The 26,234-nt window shown below is 38.1% G+C and overlaps 1 protein-coding gene across 1 annotated transcript in view; it reads right to left on the reverse strand.

Annotated features, from left to right (window-relative positions):
* The window catches only part of CLUL1 (clusterin like 1), a 29,771-nt gene extending 4,300 nt beyond the window's left edge, over nucleotides 1-25,471 (reverse strand). Inside the window, exons 1-6 of the mRNA XM_047828384.1 lie at nucleotides 25,366-25,471; nucleotides 23,565-23,713; nucleotides 17,019-17,186; nucleotides 14,366-14,798; nucleotides 8,814-8,951; nucleotides 1,301-1,515 (exon numbers count right to left, since the gene is read on the reverse strand). Of these exons, the coding sequence (XP_047684340.1) occupies nucleotides 1,301-1,515; nucleotides 8,814-8,951; nucleotides 14,366-14,798; nucleotides 17,019-17,186; nucleotides 23,565-23,713; nucleotides 25,366-25,471 (1,209 nt within the window). The remainder of the gene's footprint in view (nucleotides 1-1,300; nucleotides 1,516-8,813; nucleotides 8,952-14,365; nucleotides 14,799-17,018; nucleotides 17,187-23,564; nucleotides 23,714-25,365) is intronic.
* Between the last annotated feature and the right edge of the window lie 763 nt (nucleotides 25,472-26,234).

Consider the following 26,234-nt stretch of genomic DNA (forward strand, 5'->3'; position numbering starts at 1 on the left):
TGGCACTACGTTTTGATGTAAACATAACTCTCAAGGTAAGTCAGCAGCTTTTTGTTTCAAAAACTATTGAGAGCTAAATTTACAAAGCCCTTGCTTTGAGTAAGGAACCTCTACTAACTGCTTTACAAACATCAGTTTTGAGTTAGCTGTTATTATTTCCATTTTTTCAAGTGGAAAAACAGACCTAGAAAGGGTATGGAACTTTCCCAAACTTACTCAGCTGCTGAGTATCAGGGTCAGCATTTGAACTCGTTGCTTTACCTGTAAGTCTTGTCTCTCAAAAACTGCACTGATCAGGTTTCTTCAAGGTTACTTGCATAAGTTAATTATATTCCTATAGCTTTAAGCAGAATTGGCCATGTCTGGATTAGAAGATATTTTGCATTTTAAATTGGTTTTCTTTATAGAATTTCTTATTTCTTTTTGTTTGTTTGTTTGTTTTTTAACTTGTTTTATTTTTTTATTTTTAAAAATTTACATCCAAATTAGTTAGCATATAGTGCAACAATGATTTCAGGAGTAGATGCCTTAGTGCCTCTTACCCATTTAGCCCATCCCCCCTCACACAACCCCTCCAGTAACCCTCAGTTTGTTCTCCGTATTTATGAATCTCTTCCGTTTTGTCCTCCTCCCTGTTTTTATATTTTTGTTTCCCTTCCCTTATGTTAATCTGTTTTGTCTCTTAAAGTCCTCATATGAATGAAGTCATATAATTTTTGTCTTTCTCTGACTAATTTCACTTAGCATAATACCCTCCAGTTCCATCCACGTAGTTGCAAATGGCAAGATTTCATTCTTTTTGATTGCTGAGTAATACTCCACTGTGTGTGTGTGTGTGTGTGTGTGTGTGTGTGTGTGTGTGTATACATATACCACATCTTCTTTATTCATTCATCCATCGATGGACATTCTCTTTGCATACTTTGGCTATCGTTGATAGTGCTGCTATAAACATTAGGATGCATGTGTCCCTTCGAAACAGCACACCTGTATCCCGTGGACAAATGCCTAGTAGTGCAATTGCTGGGTCGTAGGGTAGTTCTATTTTTAGTTTTTTGAGGAACCTCCATACTGTTTTCCAGAGTGGCTGCACCAGCTTGCATTCCCAAGGAATTTCTTATTTCTAAGGACCATGCACTACATTGTAGCAGGTCAGCCTGAATACAATCATGATGGAAATATGAATATCCTCCTACAGCTTGTTTTCAAATGCAGATGTACTTAATAAGTGAATTAACAGAAAAAAATATCAATGTATGCACATGTAATCTCCATATCTGTTCTTGGGTCTCTCCATTACCTTTATGGAGTTGAAGGTGCTCTCAGTTCCTGGGGTCTGGTTTGCCAGTTCAGTCACCCAGCCAAATTGCTCTCTCATCTTCTCCATCAGATATGTGGTGTCCTCCAGGTGATGCTGGGTCATCTGGAGAATCTGGGCATATTGCTCATGGGACACGTTGACCAATCTGAGGGCCTCATCTACTTTTGTGTGCAGTTCAGGTACATCGGGACAATCTAGCAAAGAAGAATGTAACATGGTAAAGGAAAATGCCCATGAAATTTGGAGTTGGGTGGTGTGGGTTTAAATCCCAGCCCTTAAGCTTTCTATTTCCAGGCTTTTGATCTTGAGTGAGTTTTCAATTAGGTAAAATGGTTCTGAATGAAATAACACTGTAAAGTGCTTGATCACAAGACAGTCACATATTGGTGATTTAGCAAATGTTCCTTTTCCTTTTCCTCCTTTTTTGTAATGTCTCTGAAGGTCATTTGGACGACTCACTGATATTCTGATTGGGACACATGGGAGACTGGGCCTCCCTGCCACCTTGAAGTTGAGTGTGGCCATCTTCAAAGTGATGTGTCTCACTTCTGGAGGAAGCCTAAAGAACAGTTAAGGATTTATCATGTTCCCCTTCCCCTGATGGCAGAACTAGTTCTCTTCCATATAGTGGAGGTATCAGGCCTTCCACTCAAACTGTAATTGACACAGCACAGAGTGAGAAATAAACCTTTGTGCTTACAAGCCACTGAGATTCTGCAGCTCTGTGCTATATTGCACAACAGCCCATCTGAACTGAAACAGGATTATAGGAATTAACATAGCTGTGCTGATGAGCAACTTGTTTGATATTGTGTAAAGATTATCTGCAGACTATGGATGAGTCTGTGTTAGGGCATTTGGGACCGTAAGAGGTTGTTGTTATGGAAAAAGACCACAGACTTTCTACACTGTGTCTTTTCCTGTTTACTAAAAAGCCATGCCTTCAGGCAAATAGGGGTAGGAGAGAATTCACCAACCAGAGCTGGGTGATTACCTCATCTGAGGTCTTATACATCAATTTGTAGGTTTCTTTTTGATACTTAAAATATAACACGAGATTCCCTGGCATCTCATACTTTTTCAGAAATCATTTTGAGATCTTTAGGAGGGGGAGACCCTTGTACTTATAAGGAAACCAACTTTTAACAGCATACTTTTGAAAAGTGATTCACGAAAACATTTTGAAAACAAAGGGAGTTACAGTTAAGATATAGTATACATTTCAAAGGAGATTCAGATATTCTTTTAAAATGTCTTAATGTGCAACTTCAGAGTTGTTAACTTTTAGAATAGTAATATAAATATATAGATTTTAATTATGGGGGAAGAAGGTGGTGATTTTCCTCATGATTTAGGCAAGCAGAATTCTACAAAGGGACACTCATTTCCTCTTTAAGAGATCACCAGGAAAGAAGATTCTCATGGAACAAAGGTGAAACTTCATGCAAAATACAATCACACAGGAAAGGAAAAAGTAAAACTATATTCACAGATGACATGATCTTGTATGTAGAAAGTCCTAGGAATACATACACACAGAAAACTATAAAAACTAATAAACAGTTCAGCAAGGTTGCAGAATACAAGATCAATATATAAAAATCAGTTGTATTCTATATACTATGAACAAACCAAAACTGAAATTAAGAAAACAACTGCATTCACAATAGCATCAAAAAGAACAAATTGCTTATGAAAAAAAATTTTTTTTAATTTTTTAATGTTTATTTTTGAGAGAGAAAGACAGAGAGAGACAGAGCATGAGCAGGGGAGGGCAGAAAGGGAGACACAGAATCTGAAGTAGGCTTCAGGCTGAGCTGGCAGCTCAGAGCCTGATGTGGGGCTCAAACTCATGAACGGTGAGATCATGACCTGAGCCCAAGTCGGACACGTAACCCACTGAGCCACCCAGGCACCCCCCCCCCCACCCTTTTTAAGAGACACACACACAGAGGATGAGCGGGGGAGGCCAGAGAGAGAGGGAATGCTCATGAAAAAAATTTTAAGTGGAGGACTTGTAACTGAAAACTAAAAAACATCTTTGAAAGAAATTAGAGAAGATTTAAATAAATGGAAAGACACGCTGATGGATTGGAAGACTTAATATTGTTAGAACGGCAATACTCCACAAATTGATCTATAGATTGCCAAATTTCCTTTCTGCAGAAATTGGCAAGCTGATCCCAAAATTTATATAGAAAGGCAAAGGGCCCAGGATAACCAAAAGAATCTTGAAAACGAAGAACAAAGTTGGACCATCACACTTCCTAATTTCAAAACTACACAGTACAACTGTCAAAACAGTGTGGTATTGGCTTACACAGTACAACTGTCAAAACAGTGTGGTATTGGCTTCGGACAGACATACGGATCAATGGAATAGAATTGAGAGTCCAGAAATAAACCCTACATTTGCTGTCAATGGATTTTCAACAAAGATGCCAAGATAATTCTATGGGGAAAAGAACAGTCTTTTCAAGAAGTAGAACTGAGATAACTGGATATCCAACTATGAAAGAAAGAAGTTAGACTCCTCCCTCACACCATATACAAAAACGAACTCAAAATGTATCAGGGGGCGCCTGGGTGGCTCAGTTGGTTAAGCGTCCGACTTCAGCTCAGGTCATGATCTCACAGTTTGTGAGTTTGAGTCCCGCATGGGGCTCTGTGCTGACAGCTCAGAGCCTGGAGCCTGCTTCGGATTCTGTGTCTCCCTCTCTCTCTGCCCCTTCCCTGCTCATGCTCTGTCTCTCTCTGACTCTCAAAAATGAATAAACGTTAAAAAAAAAAAAGTATCAGAGACCTAAACATATGAACTAAATATGTAAGTCTGTTAGGTGAAACGTAAGTATAAATCTATGGGATCTTGGATTAGGCAATGGTTTCTTAGATATGGCATCAAAATACAAAAATAGAAAAAAAGAAATAGACAAATTAGACTTTATCAAAATGGAATATTATCATATTTCAAAGGGCACCATTCCAAAAGTAAAAAGGCAGCACATGGGAGAAAATATTTGTGAATAATATATCTGATGTGGGTTTAGTATCTAGAATATATTAAGAACTCTTACAACTCAACAATAAAAAAAAATAATAACATGGGGCAACTGGGTGGCTCTGTTGGTTAAGTAGCCAACTCTTGATTTCGGTTCAGCTCATGATCTCACAGTTTGCATCCAGCTCTGCACTGACAGCATGGAGCCTGCTTGGGATTCTGTCTCTCCCTTTCTCTCTGCCCTTCCCCCAATCATGTTCTCTCTCTCTCTCTCTCTCTCTCTCTCTCTCTTCCTCTCTTTTCCTCTTTCTCTCTCAAATAAATAAACATTAAAAAAATAATAAAATTAAAATATGGGCAAAGGATTTGAATAGGCATTTCTCCAAAGGAGATACACAAATGTTCATATGGTAGATAGGTTTCCAACTGCAAGAGAGGAAGGACAAGCTTTAATTTACAAGCATGTTTCAAGTCTGCACTTTGGTCACATTTGCCAATGTCTCATTCACTAAGGACAGACCCATGGCCAAGCCCAGATTCATGGACTAGAAAAGCAGACTATCTCTTGATGGCAGAAACCACAAAATGCTGTGGCCTTTTTGTTTTTAATCTACGATACATACATTCCCTTCTGCCTAGGAGAGGTCTCAATTTATGCCTATTGTTCTTAAGTAATCATTAATACTGCCTATGTCACATTCAAAGGAGATCTAATTTAATTGATAGTTATATGGTCATTTAACAAAGTGGGCAGGACACAGAAGTTCTTTGGTATAATTCCCATGTGGCTACCAACTATATTAAGAAATAAAATATTACCTAAATACGTGAAACTCCCATTGTGCCCCTTCCACATTAAAACCTCTCTGTTCTCTCAAAAGGAAACTACTATTTTGAATTGTTATATACAGTACCAGTAATTGATATGGAAAAAGAGGAAAATAGTCACTTACAGAAAATCTGTTTACAATCAAGGCCAGGGGCACCAGGGTGGCTCAGTTGGTTAAGCAGCCAACTCTTGATTTTGGCTGGGGTCAGGATCTCACGGTTTGTGAGTTCAAGCCCCGTGTAGGACTCTGCACTGATAGCACGGAACTCGTTTGGGATTCTCTCTCTCCCTCTCTCTCTGCCCCTAACCCGCTCATGCTCTCTCTCTTTCTCAAAAATAAATAAATATTAAAAAAGGATCATCTATTGTAAAAATAAAAAATTAAAATCAGGACAAAAATGTATGGTAAATAGTGGAAAAACAAAAAGATTTATGATCTCTTGGAAAATATTTATCAAATATAAGATTTATTTATTATAAGATTTATAAGATCTTATATCTATAATTATAGCTATGTACATAGTCTTAGAACAAGGAAAGAATCAAATATTGATTAAAGAGGCAAAATTATTGTTTGACAAAATGTAGAAGGGTTGTTTGTAATAGAAAAACATGGAAGCAACTTAAATACACTTAAGGAGAATGGGTAAATTGTGATATGCCTACAGAGACCAACACATCAGTGAATTAATGAATCAGAACATGTATTCATATGGCTAACTGTCCCAAACTATACTGTATAACCAAGCTGCAAAAGAATACATAAGCAATATATTTACACTGTTAAGAAAAAGTATCCAAAATTTGGAAACAAGGCAGAAGAATGGCTGCATGTTGGGGCACCTGGATGGCTCAGTCGGTTGAGCATCTGACTCTTGATTTCAGCTCAGGTCATAAAGCCTGCTTAAGATTCTCTCTCTCTCTCTCTCTCTCTCTCTCTCTCATATTCTCTCCCTCTCTCTCCCTCTGTCCCTCTCCCCGGCTCATGTTTGCGTCCTCTCTCAAATTAAAAAGAAAAAAAAAAAAAATGGCTGCATACCTTTTTAATGTCATGTAAAACATTGCCTAAAAGGCCTGCCTACCTACAGATTCTTTGATTCTCTAAAGAAATGATCTTTTGTTGGATTTACTACTTAGTGTTGCTCAGGGCCAGAGAACATCCTAGATTGAAAGTTGCAAATGTTTTTGTCCAGTAGAGATATAAATTATTTTGGTCTGATAGAAAACATAACTGCAAAACTTATAGTTTTATTGCCCTTTAGGGCATAGTTTTATGCCCTTTAGGGCATAGTTTAGGGCAAAATTATATCTAATTTTGCAATCTGACTTCAACATTCTATCTTTGACTGTAAATACTTCAGTCTGTCCTGTACTCCTTTGTAACAGCTTTAATACTTTGCTGATTCCCTCATTAATGGGATAAATTAATCTTGACATGTGCTCATTTTATATTTGTACGAGTCATAGTTTTAAAGTTAAAAATGATACTTTGACAATATAAGTTAAAAACATGTAACTCATTGCCAAATATGCTGTGTGTATTATATATATATACATGTGATAAGAGTATAAAGAAGAGAAAAGAAATAATAAACACTAAATTCAAAATAGTTTCCTTTTGAGGAGATAAAGAGGATGTGATTTGGAAGATCACAGAGGGAGTTTCATCTATTTTGGTGATGTTTTATTTCTTAATCCAGGATGTAGGCACTTGGGTTTTTGTTCTTTTACTCTTTGTACATTTATAACAGAATGCATTTTATAATAAAAGTTTTAAGTTACATGGGAGCACATTAGAACATTCTTTCCTTGATGTTTTACCTATGCAGCAGTCGATTAACATGGCATGTATTCAGGGTACCTGTCTGGCTCAGTTGGTAGAACACACAACTCTTAATCTCAGAGTCTTGAGTTCAAGCTCCACACTGGGTGTGGAGTCTACTTAAAATTAAAAACAAATTTTTTCAAACACATTGCATGTATTCTATATTACCTGATTTGTACCATATCTGATGCATTGTCTGATGTATATTGATATCTGAGACATTTGTATTATATAATCTGATTTCTTCTGTATTTTTTCCAGTTTTATTGAGAAGTAACTGACAGATAGAAGTATAAGGTGTAAAGTATGATGGTCTGATTTACATATGTTGTGAAATACTTATTGTAATAGGTTGAGTTAACATCCATCATATCATATAGATACAACAAAAAGAAAACAAAATTTCTCCTTGTGATGAGAACTGTTAGGATCTCCTCTCTTACCAACTTTCCTATACATCACACAGCAATGTTAGCTGTAGTCATCATGTTGAAGGTTACATGCTTAGCACCTATTTATGTCATAACTGGAAGTTTGTATCTATTGGCCACCTTCCTCCAATCCCCCCTCCCATCTTCTGTATTATTTTATGATAGAGAGAGATTATTCATAAAAGTTCTTAACTGGTTGAAAGGAAGTTAATGATACATAGATGGGATGTTTGCGTGAGACTATTTTTGTAGGCAGGCAGTGTATTTGTGTAAATTTTTCTGTTATAAAAAAACTTCTGTTTCTGTATGCAACCTTATAACTGTGACTTAAAAAGCAAAGACTTGAATAATGAAAATCATTAGTATGTCAGCCATTTTATTTAATCTGCAAAACACCCGTATAAAATAGATATATTATTGCCATTCTCCAAATGATGAAACAGAGATGCAGAGTCACTCAATTCACAATTCAGGAGAAATAACAGAAAGGTCCAGTTTCTATTCAACCTTGCTTTTTAGAATTTCCTTCCTTTAGCGAGGTGAAATGCAGAAACACAGGAATTGAAATCTCGTGGCTTTTGTAAGAAAATGTGTTGGGGCCCTAGCAGGTGGGAGGAGTGACTTTAGCTAAGGGAAGGGTGGGAGAAGGGGGGCTGCCAGGCAAGAGAAGGATTTCTCACCTGGGGAAGGAACCGAAGGTCACTCTTTGCTAGGTCTGGGAGGGGAAAGACTGTATGAGGAGCCACTTTACATATTTAAATTCTAATTAGTGATTTACCCACCAGCTGGAAAGAGTTAATGCCACTTAAAAATAAAACTCAGTTGGGGCGCCTGGGTGGCTCAGTCTGTTAAGCACCTGACCCTTGATCTCAGCTCAGGTCATGATCTCTCTCTCCATGAGATGGAACCCATATGGGGCTCTTCCTGCTGACAGCATGGAGCATGCCTGGGATTCTCTCTCTCTGCTCCTCCCCTGCTTGAGCTCTCTCTAAATAAATAAATAAATAAACTTAAGAAAAAAAATGTAAAAACAAAAACTCACGTGGCTAACAATTTGCTTACACAATGGGAAGATTGCTTCCGTGGTGGGATTTTTTTTCCTTGTGGTAAAAAGGAAAGAGTGCCTTAATTTGCTCCTACTTCTCTTTTGCACACATTAGTGTTTCTCTGTCTTTAACCCCAAAAAGTTTCACAGGAACAGGAGGGAATTTTAAATAAGGAAAAAAGCGAGTTGACCTACTTTTGAATAATAAAAGCTTATAAAACTATGCTGAGCACCCCTAGATGGAAATAAACATGCATAAAAAGTGCTTGAAGGAAAATAAATGAATCCATGATGCTTGCAAAAGTGTGATTTTGACCTCTGACCAGGATACTATTGAAACCTTGAGAAAATAATGATTATTTACCTTCCCACAGGTAATCCTGACATTTTTGGCATCTTGCATGAAACTGGAAACATTCTGACAAATTCTGGCCAAGTTCTGCACACGGTCCCCTGTTCTGCACAGGCAACATCTCTGAACTCAGGCTTCCATGGTTAGAGTCTGCAGGTAACATAGTGTTTACACATTAATGTCATTAGAGTCTGCATTTTAAAGGCATGGACTAGATGTCATTTCTTTGTCTTACCAGTTCTTTCAAAATCTTTCCATATTCAATCATAGGAAGGTCCATTGTTGCAACCATTTGCTAGGACAATTTGACATCTATTTAAAATTGCACATATTCTTTAATCCAACAATCACATTACTATTATTATTATTCATTATTATTTGTACACTCCTCCTTCAGAAAGGTTAATGCATATGGTTTTATTTTCTGGAGGGAATTATGAGGAATCTTTGGGAAGACATACTTGATGGGATGTGAGAGGGCAGCTTTCATTTGTTTTGTTCTTTTATATATTTGAATTATTTTTTAATTTTTAAAAAAATGTTGATTTATTTTTTAGAGAAAGAGAGAGTGTAAGCGGGGGAAGGGCAGAGAGAGAAAGGGAGAGACAGAATCCTAAGCAGGCTTTGCGCTGTCAGCACAGAGCCTGATGTGGGGCTCCATTTCACAAACCTGTGAGATCATGACCTGAGCCAAAATCAAGAGTCAGACACTTAACCGACTGAGCCACCCAGGCACCCCTATATTTGAATTATTTTAAATTTAGTGTGTCTTACTTTTATTATTTTTATTTCTGATGTCGATGGATTAACTAAATAGGGAGTTGTAAGCTGCTTTTCTCTTTGGATTTCTTTCTATTTAAAAATTTTTCTGGGGGCTCCTAGGTGACTTGGTCAGTTAAGTGTCCAACTTTGACTCAGGTCATGATCTCACGGTTTGTGAATTCGAGCCCTGCGTCAGACTCTGTCAACAGCTCAGAGCCTGGAGCCTACTTCGGATTCTGTGTCTCCTTGCTCTCTGCCCCTCCCCAACTCACACTCTGTCTGTCCATCTGTCTGTACGTCTTTCTCTGTCTCAGAAATAAATAAATATTACACATTTTTAAAAATTTTCTAATAATTATTTTAATCTTTTAAAGCCAAAATTGGGAAATACATTGGAGTTTCAAAGGCACTGGGAATATCTATTTCTAATACTGGGTGGTAGGCATTTACTTTATTACTATTCCTTTTGCATTTCATATATATGATGTTATAAACAATGGATCAAGAATTTAGGAAAACATCTAAATCAGGTCAACTTTTGAGAAACCCTTTTTTTTTCTGGAAGAACTAATAATCCATATGAAAATGATGACGTGAAAAAGAAGTAAATCCAACAGAAAATTGACAGTTCTCAACTGAATGTTTCACATTAGGAAACATTTATTACTAATTTACAACCCAATGATTTTCTCCTATATTGAATCATCAACATTTTAAAACAAAACATTTCATTTTAAGATAAATTGTGAAATCTGTTGCTTAAAAACCTCTGAGGCATTGGTTACATCATGTGGTGTATAAGGCAACCATCTCCTTTTGTTGAATAGGAAGTCATTTCTTCTCAGCTGCCTTCCTGAACGGTCCCCTGTAGTCACTGAGGAGTTCTACTGTAGAGCTTGTCTCTGCTTCATGTACTGTTTGCTTTTTTACCTTCTCTGTTAGACCCTGAGCCCGTTGAGGGAAGGGATTTGGTCTTATCATTTGAATCATGTCATTCTTCCATACCTTTTTCTGTCATTTCAGTTACAATGGTCTTGTAGTTGTCCACTGATCTGTTTTCCTTTCTCTGGACTGAGCTCCTAAGAGTCAGGGAGCTGTGTCATAATCATGGTCTTATTCCCAGCATCTAGTTGAACACCTGGTGTGTAGATTGGGGATGGCAAATTCCAGGTCCATGTGATACCAGTTCCTCATTCTGTGCCATGGCATGACAGTAACCCATCACTGAGCTCTAGACCCTTCTAGGCAGCTACTTCCAGTGCTGTCACTCATAGCAACCATCTCCTCTCCCCACTTGCCTGTCTCCCCACCCCAGTCAGAGGGAAAATTAAAGGCAGCAACACTCTCCAATGTGGGATTAGAGCTCATATCTCCCAGCAACCAGCATTGCATCAGGCTACTGCACCACACAGTTTCATTCAATGCCATCTATCCTTGCCAGGGATTCATGAGGCAAGTGAGGACAACTGCAAGAGCTATTTTATTCTCTTTCAGTAGGAACTTAGGTCTAGAAAGATTGAGGTAGGAAAGAAATTCTCTCATATGGAGACAAAAATGAAATCATACTCAATCAAAGAAAAAAATACTAATAACCAAAATATTTCAGAATTTTTATTGCTGCCTCTTTCCTTTTAATGGTGTTCATTATTCAATTTTAGCTACTTTTCTAATTTTAGCACTTAGGACAATCATGACAAATAAAACCCATCCATGAAGGTTGCCAGATACACAGTGCTCACTCAGGCAATGTTGGCCATGGTAATTGACAAGAGGCTTGTATTCATTTCCTGTTGCTGTTGTAACAGAATACCACAAATGTAGTGGCTTGAAATAGTACAAATGTTCTGGTTCTGTGGGTCAGAAGTTTGAAATGGGTCTCACTGGCCTAAAATCAAGGTGCTGGCAGGGGATTTTTTTTTTCTGGAGGCTCTAGGGGAGAATCTATTTCCTTGCCTTTCCAATTTCTAGAGGCCAACTATAGTCCTTACTTCATGGCCCTCTTTCTCTACCTTCAAAGGCAGCAAAGTAGGGGCCTTCTCATAGTACCATCTCTATGGGTTTTGTTCTGCCTCCCTCTTCCCCTTTTTAAAAAATGTTTATTAGTTTTTTTGAGAGAGAAAAAAAACTTGCATGTGAGCAGGGAGGGGCAGACAGAGGGGGAGAGAGACCATCCCAAACAGGCTCTATGCTCAGCGTGGAGCCTGACGTGGGGCTGGCTCTCGTGAACCATGGGTTCATGACCTGAGCTGAAATTAAGAGACGCTTAGCCGACTGAGCCACCCAGGTGCCCCTCTTTCCCACTTTGAAGAACCCTCGTAGCCACGTGGATAATTCAGGATAATCTCCCCGTTTTAAGATCAGCTGACCAGCACCTCAATTCCATCTACAACCTTACTTTCCCCTTGCCACATAACACAACATATTCACAGGTCCTGCAGATTAGGGTGTAGATATCTTTGGGCAGCTATTATTCTGTCTACACAGGGACAAAGCTCAAAATGTCTTCTCATTAGGCAGACTGTGCAGGCACATTAGGTTTATTCCTCACCTACCACCTGTCCAGAAAAGTGATGGAAATCACTTGCAAATACCCTATGGCCCCTCTCTGACTATTTTTGATAGATAGTCTGCATGTGCTTATCCGAGAAGAGAATGTCTCTTCTGTTGAGCTAGCTCTGTGCTGTCAGGTAGGGTAGGGATAGCAGAGAAAGAAGAGTTGAAAGGTGTATCACAGGCCCTTTTGTTTTTGTTTTTCATACTTGCATTTATGTTACGTTTGCATTACAGGAGGCTCTGGATATGCCGGTTATCACCAAGGTGGGGGTTGTGCAGAGGGCCAGCTGAGCAGGGTATGTGTGAATGGAGTGGAAGCTGGGGCAGAACTGGTGGAAACCTATATTCTTACTTGGTGGGGTGGGAAGGGGTTGTAGTGATTGGAAAGTTATTTAGATTTCAGTGCAAATGAATCACTATATACTCCTCTGCACATGTATAAGGATGTGCATCCACATATAAGGATGCACACAATGTGAAAGATGGGGGAGGGGCACTATTTTGTTCTAATGAACACAAACAATGATATCTATTTAAAAGTTCAGGCAAAAATTACTTAATATCACTCTAGCATTGATATATTTAGTCTACTGCCTTGATGCTTTTCCTGAATATTGGTGAATTTGGGACCTCAGAATAGAATACCAGAGAAAACACCTGACTTACAAGAAAAGTCCTCCAGACCCTGAAATAGAACCCAGCAATGATTCCAGTAATGATGGCTGTTCTCTACTCATGGAACAATGGGACGGGAAGGATGTCATGTATTGTTTTTTGGCTTTGGTTTCTGGTACTGTGAGGTAGCTCTATACTCTTCTGTATAGAGACCAGTGATGCCATGTCATGGCAATTTTGAGAATTTGATTCAGATGTTGCCAGCTACAGCTGATATAACTGGAAAATAGCTAGAAGGAGCCCATTTCTTTCTACATACAAAAAGCTCTGCGTGATTAACACATACAACTTGAAGAGTCTGGAGAGAAGTATAAACTCATGAAACTGGCACCACAATCTATGCCATAAACCTATCCATCACTTCCAAAAATGTCCTCCTGCCCTCTTATTTATTTATTATTATTGTCATTATTATTATTAACGATGCTTAACATAAGATCTACCCTCTTAGCCAATTTTCAAGTATACAGTGCAGTGTGTTTAACAATAGGCACTATTCTGCACAGTTGGACTTGTATGTTTAGGACTCACTCATCTTATGTAACAGAAGTTTTTTGCTCTCTGACTGACATCTCCCCATGTCCCCCTCCACTCAGCTCCCAGGAACATCATTCTACTCTTTGCTTCCATGACTTTGACTGTTTTAGATTCCTCATCTAAGCAGTATCATGTACTATTTGTCCTTCTGTGTGTGGCTTGTTTCACTTAGCGTAATGTCCTCCAGGTTCATCCATGTTGTCACAAATGGCAGAAGGAGCCTCTAGAAGGAGCTCGCTTTATTTTTCATGCCAGAGGGGTGCATTCTTTCATGTGGCTCTGTGGTCCATAAGACATAAATCTAAGGGAATGTAAACCCTACCTTGGCCCACCCAGCAGCTCTCATTTCTAAGATGCTGTGTCCCAGCCACTCCACAGAAACCCAAGGAAGGCACCTCCTTCTGTCTGAAGACACACTGCAGCATTTTGTTTCCAACATGGTCTATCTTGGGGCATGTTTGGTATTGGTAGAAGGCAATTCTTATCCTTTACAGAAATTCTGATTATGTAGCTTTGGGTTTCTCTATAAGCATCTTCTATGGCTTTGTGCATAAATGTTATGATTTAAAGGATTACAGCAGTGATGCAGAGGAGGCTATGGAGGGCACTATGGAGGGCACTGGTTATATGTGACACTAGGCTTCTTCCCAAACTGTGAGTTGAGGAGTCTAGACTGATTTTAAAGAAGCCCCGTGATGTTCAGGCAGAATAGAGCAGAGCATATATACACAAGTTTTGATAAAGGGGGCAACCATTTTGTTCAACTTTCTCACCCTGCTAGCATTTTCCTTATCAGCTTTGAAAACTTGCTTTAAAAAGACAGAACAGCCCCACGGGGCTATTGACAATGACGGAAGAGGGATGGTGTTTGGCAGACTTCGAAGCTTTCTCTAAGAGGCTCTGAAACGTCAATTATCCATAAATTGTCACTCTAAGAAACATTGTACAATGACTTAGAAATGTCTACCATTTCCAAAGATAAACAAAGCTTGACCTTAGTATTGACATCTAAGTAAAAATCATCTTTTAATACTTGCCTTTGTCTTGCTTTGGTAAATCTGCTATTGCATTCAGCGTCTCGGTGACTGCCGTGCTGATACTGTGATAAACAGAGAGGCTGAAATTACAAAACAGCTGGAAGAAGCTGGGAATGTCCCAACTTTGCACAGGATCCATTTTTTTCTCTGGTTCTTTGGATAAAACCGGAAGAAAGCTAGGCTGCGTGGAGTTTGTATCTGACATGAAATATGATTGAAAAGCCTGGTCAAATTCTTGCTGCATCTGTTTGAAGACGTTAAGACTCCTGTTAAAGAGAAATCTCACATCCACGGTCAGCTGGCTGAATACATTCTCTATTTGGGCCACTTGTGCGTCCTCCTCAATGAATTTTTCACTGACAGGGAGATCTTTTTGATTATCTTCATGGAAAGGAAACAAGTATTGATACATCTTCCTGAAAAACTGTTCGACCTGTGGGGTGAGGTGGAGGATAGAAATGGAATAAGAGATTAATTTTCTTTCTAGACTGTTTCTTTTTTAAAAATCAACTTTATTATTTTTTTTAAATGGAAGGACAATTGACATGGACCATTTCTTATTGTACATTTTAAAGTCAACTTGCTGTGGTCATTCCAAATCAAAAATAATTCTGGGCAAGGTAGGAAAAGGTGACTCATTTTTTAAGATAATTTATTAACACTCTTATAACTTTGACTTTGTTTGTGGAAATAGGATCTGAAATTCTTCCTTGTTTATGTTTGCCTACCAAAGGCCAAGTTTTTAATATTGTTGGCAAGCCACAGCCTGATGTAGCGGCAGAGGCTGGCATGTCAAGGTTTAAAGGGTACTATGTAGGTTGCCCCAAAACTGTGAAAAAAGCTCTTGCCTTTCATCTCTGTCTTAGGGTTTTTTGGTTTGGGGTTTTTTTCGTTTTTTGGGTTTTTTTGTTTGTTTGTTTGTTTCCTTTAGCATAATGTTGTTAGTGACTTTATGGTCTTCTCTTTCTTGTCTCATAAATTAGTCCATGGAAAGGAAAAGATAAACATATTCATACTGAATTATAGATGCCTGATAGAGTTAAATAGGCTACTTAGGGATGGTTACATATTAGTAGTGATCAAAGCCCTCTTTGGCTAGCGTCAAAGAAATGAATCTCTAATTGTAGAATTTTACACTCAGTGGGAGAATATTTTCCAGCAGTCACACCATGCCCTACATCCATATGACTTCCAGGTTTGTGCTAGAACACAATTGTCCTTATATGGTAGCACTGTGGCCATGTTGAAAGCTATGGAGCATACCAACTATCAGACATCACAGATGTAGCATCCCAATGCTGTTCAAAGAAATCCCCAGAAATTCTTATATTATTCTTGCCTTTCTCAAAAAGTAATCTGGGTGGGGGCCTGGGTGGGAGTTGGGACCCCTGGGTGGCTCAATCAGTAAAGTGTCCAGTTCTTGATTTTGGCTCAGATCATGATCTCATAGCTTGTGAGATCAAGTCCCGTGTCAGGTTCCATGCTGACCACATGGAACCTCCTTGGGATTCTGTCTCTCTCTCTTTCTTTCTCTTTCTCTCTCAAAATGAATAAACTTGAAAAAAAAAAGTAATCTGGGTGGATTGTCTGTCCCTCTCTCTGCCAGCTTGTATTTGCCTGAATCCATCCACAAAAACAAACTTCAAAGCCCCAAGAAATTTTCATAAAGTCACACAACTGGCACAGACAGGAATGGTTCCCAAATCTCTGACTTCCAGCCAGTGCTCATTCCACTGTTTTCCGGTATATTGGAGAGTGACAATGGCTATGAAAATAGAGCAGATGCAATTAACAGTGGAGGCAAATTAACTTGGCAAATGAATTGTCCTAGGGGTTGCTCCCTCTATAACTGGGTATGGCATTGCCAAGCCAGGAGCCTACTGTAAGTAGTGCATGCTGTAATATAGAGAGGGAAATTTCATTGCATTTCATATTCAGCTCACGTCTCAAATGGGAAGAGAAATTCAGGCCAATAGAATAGGAGACTTTTATGGGGCAGAGCTTATCCTATTCAGGTCACCACCCTCTGTGATTCCCTCTGCCCAGACAGATAGCCAAAGGGGACAAAACAAACAAACATGCCAGTCCTATAGGGAATGCATAGATATGGTTAAAGAGGGCATGAATGTGTGCATATGTGTGTGTTGCTGTAAGAGGGCAAGCCTATTGAAGGAGAGATTCAGGAGGCAGAGGATGTCTTCAAATGTTTGGCCTCCAGGGAAAAAATTAAAGCAGGTTGAAATCAGAGACTATAATACTATTATTTAGAATGCAATTCAGCAAACATTTATTAGATACCTAATGCTTAAATGAAGACAGCTAACATGTGGTCCCTGCCCTCAAAGAGCTTACAATCTAGTGGGAACATATTCGCAAAGGACAAATACAAGACAGAAAGATTCAGGATATTTCCAAGAGGGATATACACCGTGTCATTAAAGGGAGAGATGAACACTGAATGACTGTTTTATCTTGTAATTTGAATATACACAGGTGATTTGTACATAGCATGAATGTTAGATTCTAGGTCACAAAAGGCCAATATCAGGTCAGGCATTTCTATTCTAAATAGTAAAATAAATTAATTTTTTAAAATTAAGCTGGAGTATGTACCTTAAGTATTCTGAAACCTTGAGCTCTATTTTTCCCTTACCGTATTTTTCATAGAGGACCAGCTAGATTGGCAGGTTGTGTAAAATCTCATGCAGTTACTCTCCAGGCAAGACTTGCATTCGTCCCAGGAATCTGTCAAAGACACCTGGCATAGACTTTGTTCTTCTTCCAGATGTTCCTGAACTTCATTCATGAGTTTCAGGGCTTCCTAATTAAAAAGTAGAAACACACATCCTATGACTAGATAAAGAAGATGTAATATATATATACAATGGAGTATTACGTGGCAATCAAAAAGAATGAAATATTGCCATTTGCAACTACGTGGATGGAACTAGAGGGTATTATGTTAAGTGGAATTAGTCAGAGAAAGACAAATATCATATGACTTCACTCACATGAGGACTTTAAGAGACAAAACAGATGAACATAAGGGAAGGGAAACAAAAATAATATAAAAACAGGGAGGGGGACACAACAGAAGAGACCCATAAATATGGAGAACAAACTGAGGGTTGCTGGAGGGGTTGTGGGAGGGGGGATGGGCTAAATGGGTAAGGGGCACTAAGGAATCTACTCCTGAAATCATTGTTGCACTATATGCTAATTTGGATGTAAATTTAAAAAAAAATTAAATTAAAAATTAAAAAAAGAAACAAACGTCCTATTTCCATTTCATAACTCTATGTGTACCTTAGCTGATTTTTAAAATATGCGTATTCTGATGTACTTCTTTACTCTTTCTTTGTGCCCCTAGCTGTTAACAGGTCTACCTGAATGCTTTCTATTTGTTTAACGAAAAGACACTGGTTGATCCTTACTGAAGACTGAAAGTCTTATCCATCTGTTCATTCATTTATTCCTTCTTTCAACAGCTATTTATTGGGTACTTGTGATGGGACAGACATTACACTAGATGTGGGTGAATTAGGAAGTGGTCTCTACTCTGGGGGATGACTATAATTTACCTGTTTACTTGTCTGTCTTCACATATAGTTCTTGGAAGATGTGGAAAGTGGGCTTTAAGGTTTATAAAGCTGACAAATTTATTTCCATCATTTATGTTGCCTTTAATTTTTGTATGTTCTTAAACATTGCAAGAAAGGGCAATTCTTGTATATCAAATCAGATCTGCCCAGCCAGTTACACTCTAATTGCAGACATGCCAGTGTTTTGAGGTTGTCTTTCTTCTTGTCTATATTCCGAGTGCTCCCCCTCGTGGTGCCTTGCTGTATGTGGTCAGGTCCCACGCCGGGTGGTAAGGAGCCTGTCCCTGAGAATCTCAGCCCTGCCCCCAGGACCTCCCCCAAGGCCAGCACCCTTGCCTAGACCCCTGGTCTCCTTGCTAGTGTGGACTTCTAAAGACAAGCTCCCTCCAAGCCTGAGACCTAGTTCAGGGGAGTGACTGGATATAATGGACTCCTCCATAAAACAGTCTCAGAGCTAACAGTGACTCCCTTAAGTGAAAACCACACAGTGGAGGCAAAGTTTCTGTAATTAAAACCAATTTAGTATTGATTTTTACCTAATGGAAAAGAAAAAGAAATCACCTTTCCCTGTCATGTTAAGCCCAAAGAACTAGTTGGGCACTGAGAATCTTTTGAGGATTTCCTTGTCTCCTTGGGCATTGTAGATCAATTTGGGTTCCTACAACTTCTCAAGAAAGTTACCCCACCATGGCTGGAAACAATACTGCCCACATTTCCTCAGTCAGTACCATTTTTATTTTATTTTATTTTATTTTATTTTTATTTTTTAAATGTTTATTTTGAGAGAGAGAGAGCACGACAGAGCATGAGCAGGGGAGGAGCAGAGAGAGAGGCAGACACAGAATCCAAAGCAGACTCCAGGCTGAGAGCTGTCAGCACAGAGCCTGACCCAGGGCTCGAACTCACAGCGTGAGATCGTGACCTAGACAGAAGTTGGACACTCAACCAACTGAGCCACCCAGGCGTTCCAGTCAGTACCAATTTTAAATGTCTTGTTCACTGTCACCATAAACCGAAATCCCAATATTTCCAATTCCAAACTACACTCACCGTGTACCTTTGTGCAAATGGCTTAACATCTCTGAGCTTTAGTATCTTTCTTAGCAAATAAGAATAGCAATAGGATTTACCTCTTAAGGTTTTGTATTGAGATAAACAAGAAAGGCACATAGTGTGCCTCAATTTCCTTCCACTTCCTTCTGAGAGCACAACAAAAACCAGTTACCAAATCACATGTCCCAAGTTTTGGTAGTGTAATGTTGCCATGGAGGAAGATCTCTGGGGAGAAATGCCCTGCCCATTCCTTCTGTTTCCCCCTAAAATGTCCTACCTGCTGACTATTCCTGTAGTTTACAGATTTTCAAAGTCCTATATAAACTTGGTGTGGGGGTCAAATCACTTTAAGCCACCCTGGAGTTTCTCACTTTCAGTTAATTTCAGATGCTCTCTGAATATTAATATTATATTAATATATTAATATAATATTAATTATTAACCATTAATAATTAATTGTTAATCATTAATATTTGTATTAATATATTAATATTATATTAAATAATATATTGATACTCTATGAATATTAATATTATATTATAATGTTAATTATATAATATATAATTAATATATTAATATAATATTAATTATTAACCATTAATAATTAATTGTTAATCATTAATATTTGTATTAATATATTAATATTATATTAAATAATATATTGATGCTCTCTGAATATTAATATATTAATATAATATTAATTATATGTTATATAATATAATATATAATTATATAATATATAATATAATTAATATTATATTATATAATATATAATTATATATAATTATATAATAATATAATTATATATTATAATATATAATTATTATATAATATATATAATTATATATAATTATATATATATTATATATATTATGTATATCATATATATTATATATATTATATATTGTATATTATATATTATATGTTATATGTTATATATTATATTGGTATGATAATATTCAATATTAATAAGGAGGGGCTGTGAAGGGGTTTGTGATGACCCTAGGTCACCTGAGGATGGGTAGACTGGGGGCACCAACCCCATATTTGCTAAGTCATCATTTGCCTAAAGTATCCTTTATCCTCAGTTTAAATTTAGGGGCGTACCTGCGTGGCTCAGTCAGTTGGGCGTGTGACTTCAGCTCAGGTCATGATCCTATGGTTCATAAGTTTGAGCTCCGCATCAGGCTCTGTGTTGACAGCTCAGAGCCTGGATCCTGCTTCGGATTCTGTGTCTCCCTCTCTCTCTGCCCCTCCCCCACTCACACTCTGTCTCTCTCAAAAATGAATACACGTTACAAAATTTTTTTCTTTAAAAATAAAAAAAACAAAGTAATTTTAGGGAGGGGGACTCAGAGTTAAACTGGTTTTTCTTTTTTTAAATTAAGTTTTTGAGGCTTCAAACCTTAAGAGTATAATTTAATGAATGTTTATATAGTAAGAAGGTTTTTAAGAAAAAAATCCTACTAGTTCTTGGGATTCCTGAGGGCAAACTGAAACTGACATCTGTTTACTTGACCCACCCCTAACTGAAGCATTCTTTTCTTAGTATTACACCCTTAACTTGTGGGGAGGCCAGAGAAAGGGACAAAAACAGAAAGTCACTGGGTCCCAGAGGCACAGTGCCGACAGCTGATTTTCTCTGGGGTCATTTATAACTGCGCTGGGTTAACACGCTCATGGACATCATGAGCCTCAGTTTCCTTAGCTGTAAAGGGAAAGTAATGGTTTATGCAGATGTTGGAAGGATTACTACACATGATAATGTGTTTTATAAAGGGCCTGCAAATGATATCTAGTGTCATTATTCCCAGGGGCCAGCTCACAAGCCCATCACAGAAGAATCCAGCTCCAGAGGCTTTCACATTATCCTTATAAGGAGCTATTTTTGACTTCCTCAAATCTTTTGCTTGCTGTCCAAAGGGAGGAGGGTTTGCAGCTGCTAGTCAAGTGATCTCCTTTCCTTGCTAGGGACCCTGTGCCACAAGGGGTATAGGTGTGGCTGTAACATCAACCAATCTGGTGACAGGTTCACAGATAACTTTGGGGTCAGCCTGTCACACAGACCTGCTCCAGTGGCTCAATGGACACCCAGAGGCCACTGTACTCAGAAATAAAGAATTCCAGCAGCTATCTGCAGTTGGTGGCCTCCAACTTTACATGTTTATAGGTATAGGTGTAGGGAGGAAATATTAAAACTTTTATTTTTAAGTTTTAATTTAAAAACTGATCCCCTATCTCTATCAAAAGTACATAAACATTTTAAAAAAAGGGGGCACCTGGGTGGCTCAGTCGGTTGAGCGCCCAACTTTGGCTCAGGTCATGATCTCACGGTTTGTGGGTTTGAGCCCCATGTTGGGTTCTGTGCTGATAGCTCAGAGCCTGGAGCCTGCCTCGGATTTTGTGTCTCCCTCTCTCTCTGCAACCTCCCCGCCCTGTGCCCAGCTCTCACTGTTTCTATCGATAGTAAATAAACATTTAAAAAAATAATAATTAAAAAAATTTATGGCGGGGAAGGAGAAGTAGGTGGCGGGGTAGGAGAAGTAGGGAGTTGTTTAATGGGTACAAAGTTTCAATTTTGCAAGATGGAAAGAATTCTGGAGCTTGATTGCACAGAATTGTGAAGGTATTCAGCACTATTTACCATACACATAAAAACAATTAAGATGGTAAATTTTATGTTATGTGTATTTTACCACATTTATACATTTTTAAAAATAAAATTTTAAAGTAATTTACTCTCAATGTTAAAATTTAGAATACTTTCCAAATTATTTTGTTACAGTTTTGATTTCCTCTTTGATTTAAGGGTAATGTTGAAAATAATTTAAAAAAATAATTGAATTGTTTTGAATGTTATGTTCATTGTTAATGTTATTAAACTGTGAGCCATGCAATGTTCATAACTTAGAAACATATTAAGCTTAATTCTGTAACATATGAACAATTTTTAACATCTTCTCTGGATATTTGGATATATAGTTGACCTTTAAAAACATGGGTTTGAATTGCATGGGTCCACTTACAGGTGGATTTTTTTCAATAAATACAGGACGGTACTATAAATGTATTGTCTTTTCCTTATGATATTCTTAATATTTTTTTTCCTCTAGCTTTATTGTAGGAGTACAGTACACAATGCATACGACACACAGAATATGAGTTAATCGAGTTTATACAATTGGTAAGGCTTCTGGTCAACAGTAGGCTATTAGAAATTGTTTTGGGGGAGTCAACAGTTACATGCAGATTTTCGACTGGAGGTCAGCACCCCTTACTCCCACATTGTTCAAAGGCCAACTGTAATGTGTATTTCCCATTGGTAAGATATATAGTTTGAACTGTAACTATTAAGCAAAGGCATTTGAATAAAGAAACTTATTAGGCTGATGTACTATTTTATATACATTGGTGCTCTCTTGTGGTGCTTATGTCAGACCACTGCGTGTCACCAACTGCTCGAGAGGACCATGGGGAAGTGGGTCCTCCACATTCCAGGAGCATCCACACTGGTTCCCTCTCTCTTTGTTCCCTTGGAGCCGATTGCAATGAATTGCCATTTAGAGGGCTCAAGTGAAAGATGGTTTTATTATTTAGTTTTAACTAAGCTAGCCCTCACCAAATGGGCAAGAGTCTTCAAAAGATTCTTGATAAAAACCAAACAATACCCATGAGATTAAAAAATATGAATAGGGGCGCCTGGGTGGCGCAGTCGGTTAAGCGTCCGACTTCAGCCAGGTCACGATCTCGCGGTCCGTGAGTTCGAGCCCCGCGTCGGGCTCTGGGCTGATGGCTCAGAGCCTGGAGCCTGTTTCCGATTCTGTGTCTCCCTCTCTCTGCCCCTTGCCCTTTCATGCTCTGTCTCTCTCTGTCCCAAAATTAAATAAACGTTGAAAAAAAAATTAAAAAAAAATATGAATAATTTAAGCTCAGGTAGACAAGAAGCAAGCGGCAGAGCTGAAACGTCTTCATTATAAGCTCTTTGTTTGTCACATGACAAAGTAAAACTATGATCTAATCAGACCTGGCCATCAGCTAAAAAGTTTCAAAATATTTTCCAGATTATTTGAAATATGGATTTAACATCCACCCTAGCTAGTGATGAACCTCATCCTACATCTATTTTGTGCCTTGAGATATTAATGGTAGCAATTCGTGTGTCTAATTTACAAATAAACTAATATGCATAAATTTAGGAGTGAACACTAAGAATAATATTAGTAATAGGGATAAAAACCTTTGGAGACCACAGATCTAGCCAAAAACTCCATGAACACTTTTGACTCCATATCTGAAGTCAGAATGGACTAAAGATAAAGTATTTTTAAGAAAGTAGCACTTCCCCAACAGAGATGAATCCCTCAAATTCCTGGATTTGGAGTCCTGCACAGGCCCACTCTGCCTTTGAAGTTTTCATCCACTAAGAGCTGCTCTCCAGAAAATCTACTGTTAGGGAAAATAAGTAAGTCATCAACTGCACTAACAGATGCAGTATTTATGGTCTAGCTATATTTAAGAGCAGGTGTTATTCCCAATTACTGTACCTGCTTTTCTTCTTTGCATTTCTTCAGGGTTTTCATTAGATTGGTATGTTCCTCCTCTCTTCTTTCCATCATGATTTTCATCTGCTTCATGCCAATCAAAGCCTTCTTCACTTCTTCATCTCCATCTATGTCTCCAGCCTCAGGAAAACCTAAAAGAAGCATTGCAGTTTTTTCCCTTTGAGAGCTGATCAAATTGCAGTGTATCAGAATACAATAAGTTCACCAGTTTTCATTATGTCCCTTAAATAGAGACTTAGCTGTTCTTTTGCAGCATCAAATTCTGGAAGCAGATCACAATGGATTGGCTGTTAGCTGCCCCACGGACACAGCTACCATGTAGATGATACCTTCTATTCCTCGTGTCTGAGCTCCTAGACAAGTCAGAGTTCATTTAACCTCATTCTTGTCCTTTCACTCAGGGCCTGTTTCCAGTTATCCATTTTTTTTTGTCTTTCACTTAAAACTCAAGTGTGTTTATATTAGAAAAAAATTCAGATTTTCTTCACAGACAATTTATATTAAATGCCAAATGGGAACCTCAAACACAGCGAACAATTGCCCTTTCTTTCAGCTTCAATTGCCTTCCCAGGAGGCATTAAAACTAGAAAGTATCTCATATAATACAAGATTCTTTAATAACCTGCTGGACATCTCTTACATACCCTTTTAAAAATTGTATTTACTTTTTTATTTTAGAGAGAGGGAGAGAGAGCATGCAAGCAGGAGAGAGGAGCAGAGGGAGACAGGGAGAGACAGAATACCTTTTTTTTTTTTTTTGAGTTTATTTGTTTAATTTGAGAGAGAAAGAGCACAAGTAGGGAAAGGGCAGAGAGAGGATCTCAAGCAGGCTCTGTGCTGTCAGCATAGAGCCCGATGCAGGCCTCAATCTCACGAACTCATGAGATCATGACCTAAGCCAAAATCAAGACACTTAACTGACTGAACCAGCCAGGTGCCCAGGCACAGACAGAGAGAGAGTGAGAGAGTGAGAGAGTGAGAGAGAGAGAGAGAGAGAGAGAGAGAGAGAGAGAGAATTCTAAACAGGCTCCGTACTCAGCATGGAGCCCGATGCAAGGTTCAATCCCGCAACCCTGGTGTCATGACCTGAGATGAAATCAAGAGTCTGACACTCAATCGACTGAGCCACCCAGACACCTCTTTTCTACATCTTTAATAAGCTTTTGGTGGGTATAAAATTCATTGTCATTCTCTCTTTGCAGTAGTCAGTGTGGCTTCCAAAGGAACTTATTTTTGTTTCTGAGTTTAATCATAGACCTTCCTAAAGCAGCATTTTAACTAATTTATTTTTCTAAGTATTCAGTACCCAAAGCATATATCGTCAAGCAAAGGTCACAAGTTCATGAACATAGACTAACCAGATTCAATGTCACTATAACCCATTCTTTCACTATTTCAGGAATAACTGCACAGATAACTTTAATTGTTTAAATTTTTCAAATGCTAGAAAAGAATTTCACTGTTCGTTAAAACTGTGCCGAGAGGACACCAAACATCTGGATGATACCAAGAAATGCAGCCCGAAAGTTGGCAAGTTTTATCTGTGTGATAGCAAACATCTGGATATGTGAACGTTCTCAGATACTCGGCTGGAATTCTCTACTTTTATTCCAGATGTTTGGCATCATGTCTACTTGGTTTAAGTGCTGAGAGAACATCCTACCGTGAAACTGGAGGGCCGTAATGAATACGGTTATCTCTCAACCGTAAATCACTTGTATATGCCAGCAACACATGCAAACATGCAAACAGGACACAGAGCAGATAAAGAAACCAAACATACCCTTCAGGTTTCCATGGATACCGGCTTTGTCCTTCCAAGTAGGTGCGCAGTGACGTCCTTCCAACCATAGCAGATACACAATAAACACCAAGAGTGATGGCTTCATGTTCCTGCTGTTACTGCAAAGGAAAAATAAACCTGTACCAAATGCCTTCCATTAGGTTAGTTTTTGCCAGCATCAATTGAAAACACATGGCGATCTCAAGCAGTTTTCTGTCAATTTTTCTTTATGATTTTAGACAAGTTATGCTAATATGCCTGAGACATAAGGAGACCTGGAATATAAATTTTAAAAAAAAAAAGACAACCCAAGTCCCTATTTTGTTTACATTCTTTATGACAGTTAAATAAGGTCATCATTTGAAGTATTTGAACTTCAAGACATCGAATAGTATGGATCACAGCCCCATAGAATCCATACTTCATTGTATGTTCTTGTCAACAGAAACAGCCTGAAATACAGAATTAGTTAAAATATGTCAGAAGGATATTTTTTTCCTCCAAAATTCTGAATGCTCAAGTAAGTTTTTACCGTGGGTAGTTTATGACTTATTCTTTCACGAAAGCAAAAATAACCTCACAGATTTTTCTTATATGTCTTATGAAACCCATCAAGATACATGAATAATGTACAATTATTTTTTTCTTTTCAGATAATGAATGTTCTTCTAAATTTAATTTGATATACTTTTGTTATACAAATTCCAGATACAAATAGGTTAGATTATTTTAACTCTTCCCAAAGAGATATTTACCTGCTTTATGTATATTTGTTATTTTGGGAAGAAATAATTTCATTATTTAATCAACATCTAGATTGTCTTTTTAATAAAATAACACTGGTACTAGTAGTTACAAAACTATCCCAT

Source organism: Prionailurus viverrinus, chromosome D3 (assembly GCF_022837055.1).
Source record: "Prionailurus viverrinus isolate Anna chromosome D3, UM_Priviv_1.0, whole genome shotgun sequence".
Taxonomy (NCBI): Eukaryota; Metazoa; Chordata; class Mammalia; order Carnivora; family Felidae; genus Prionailurus; species Prionailurus viverrinus.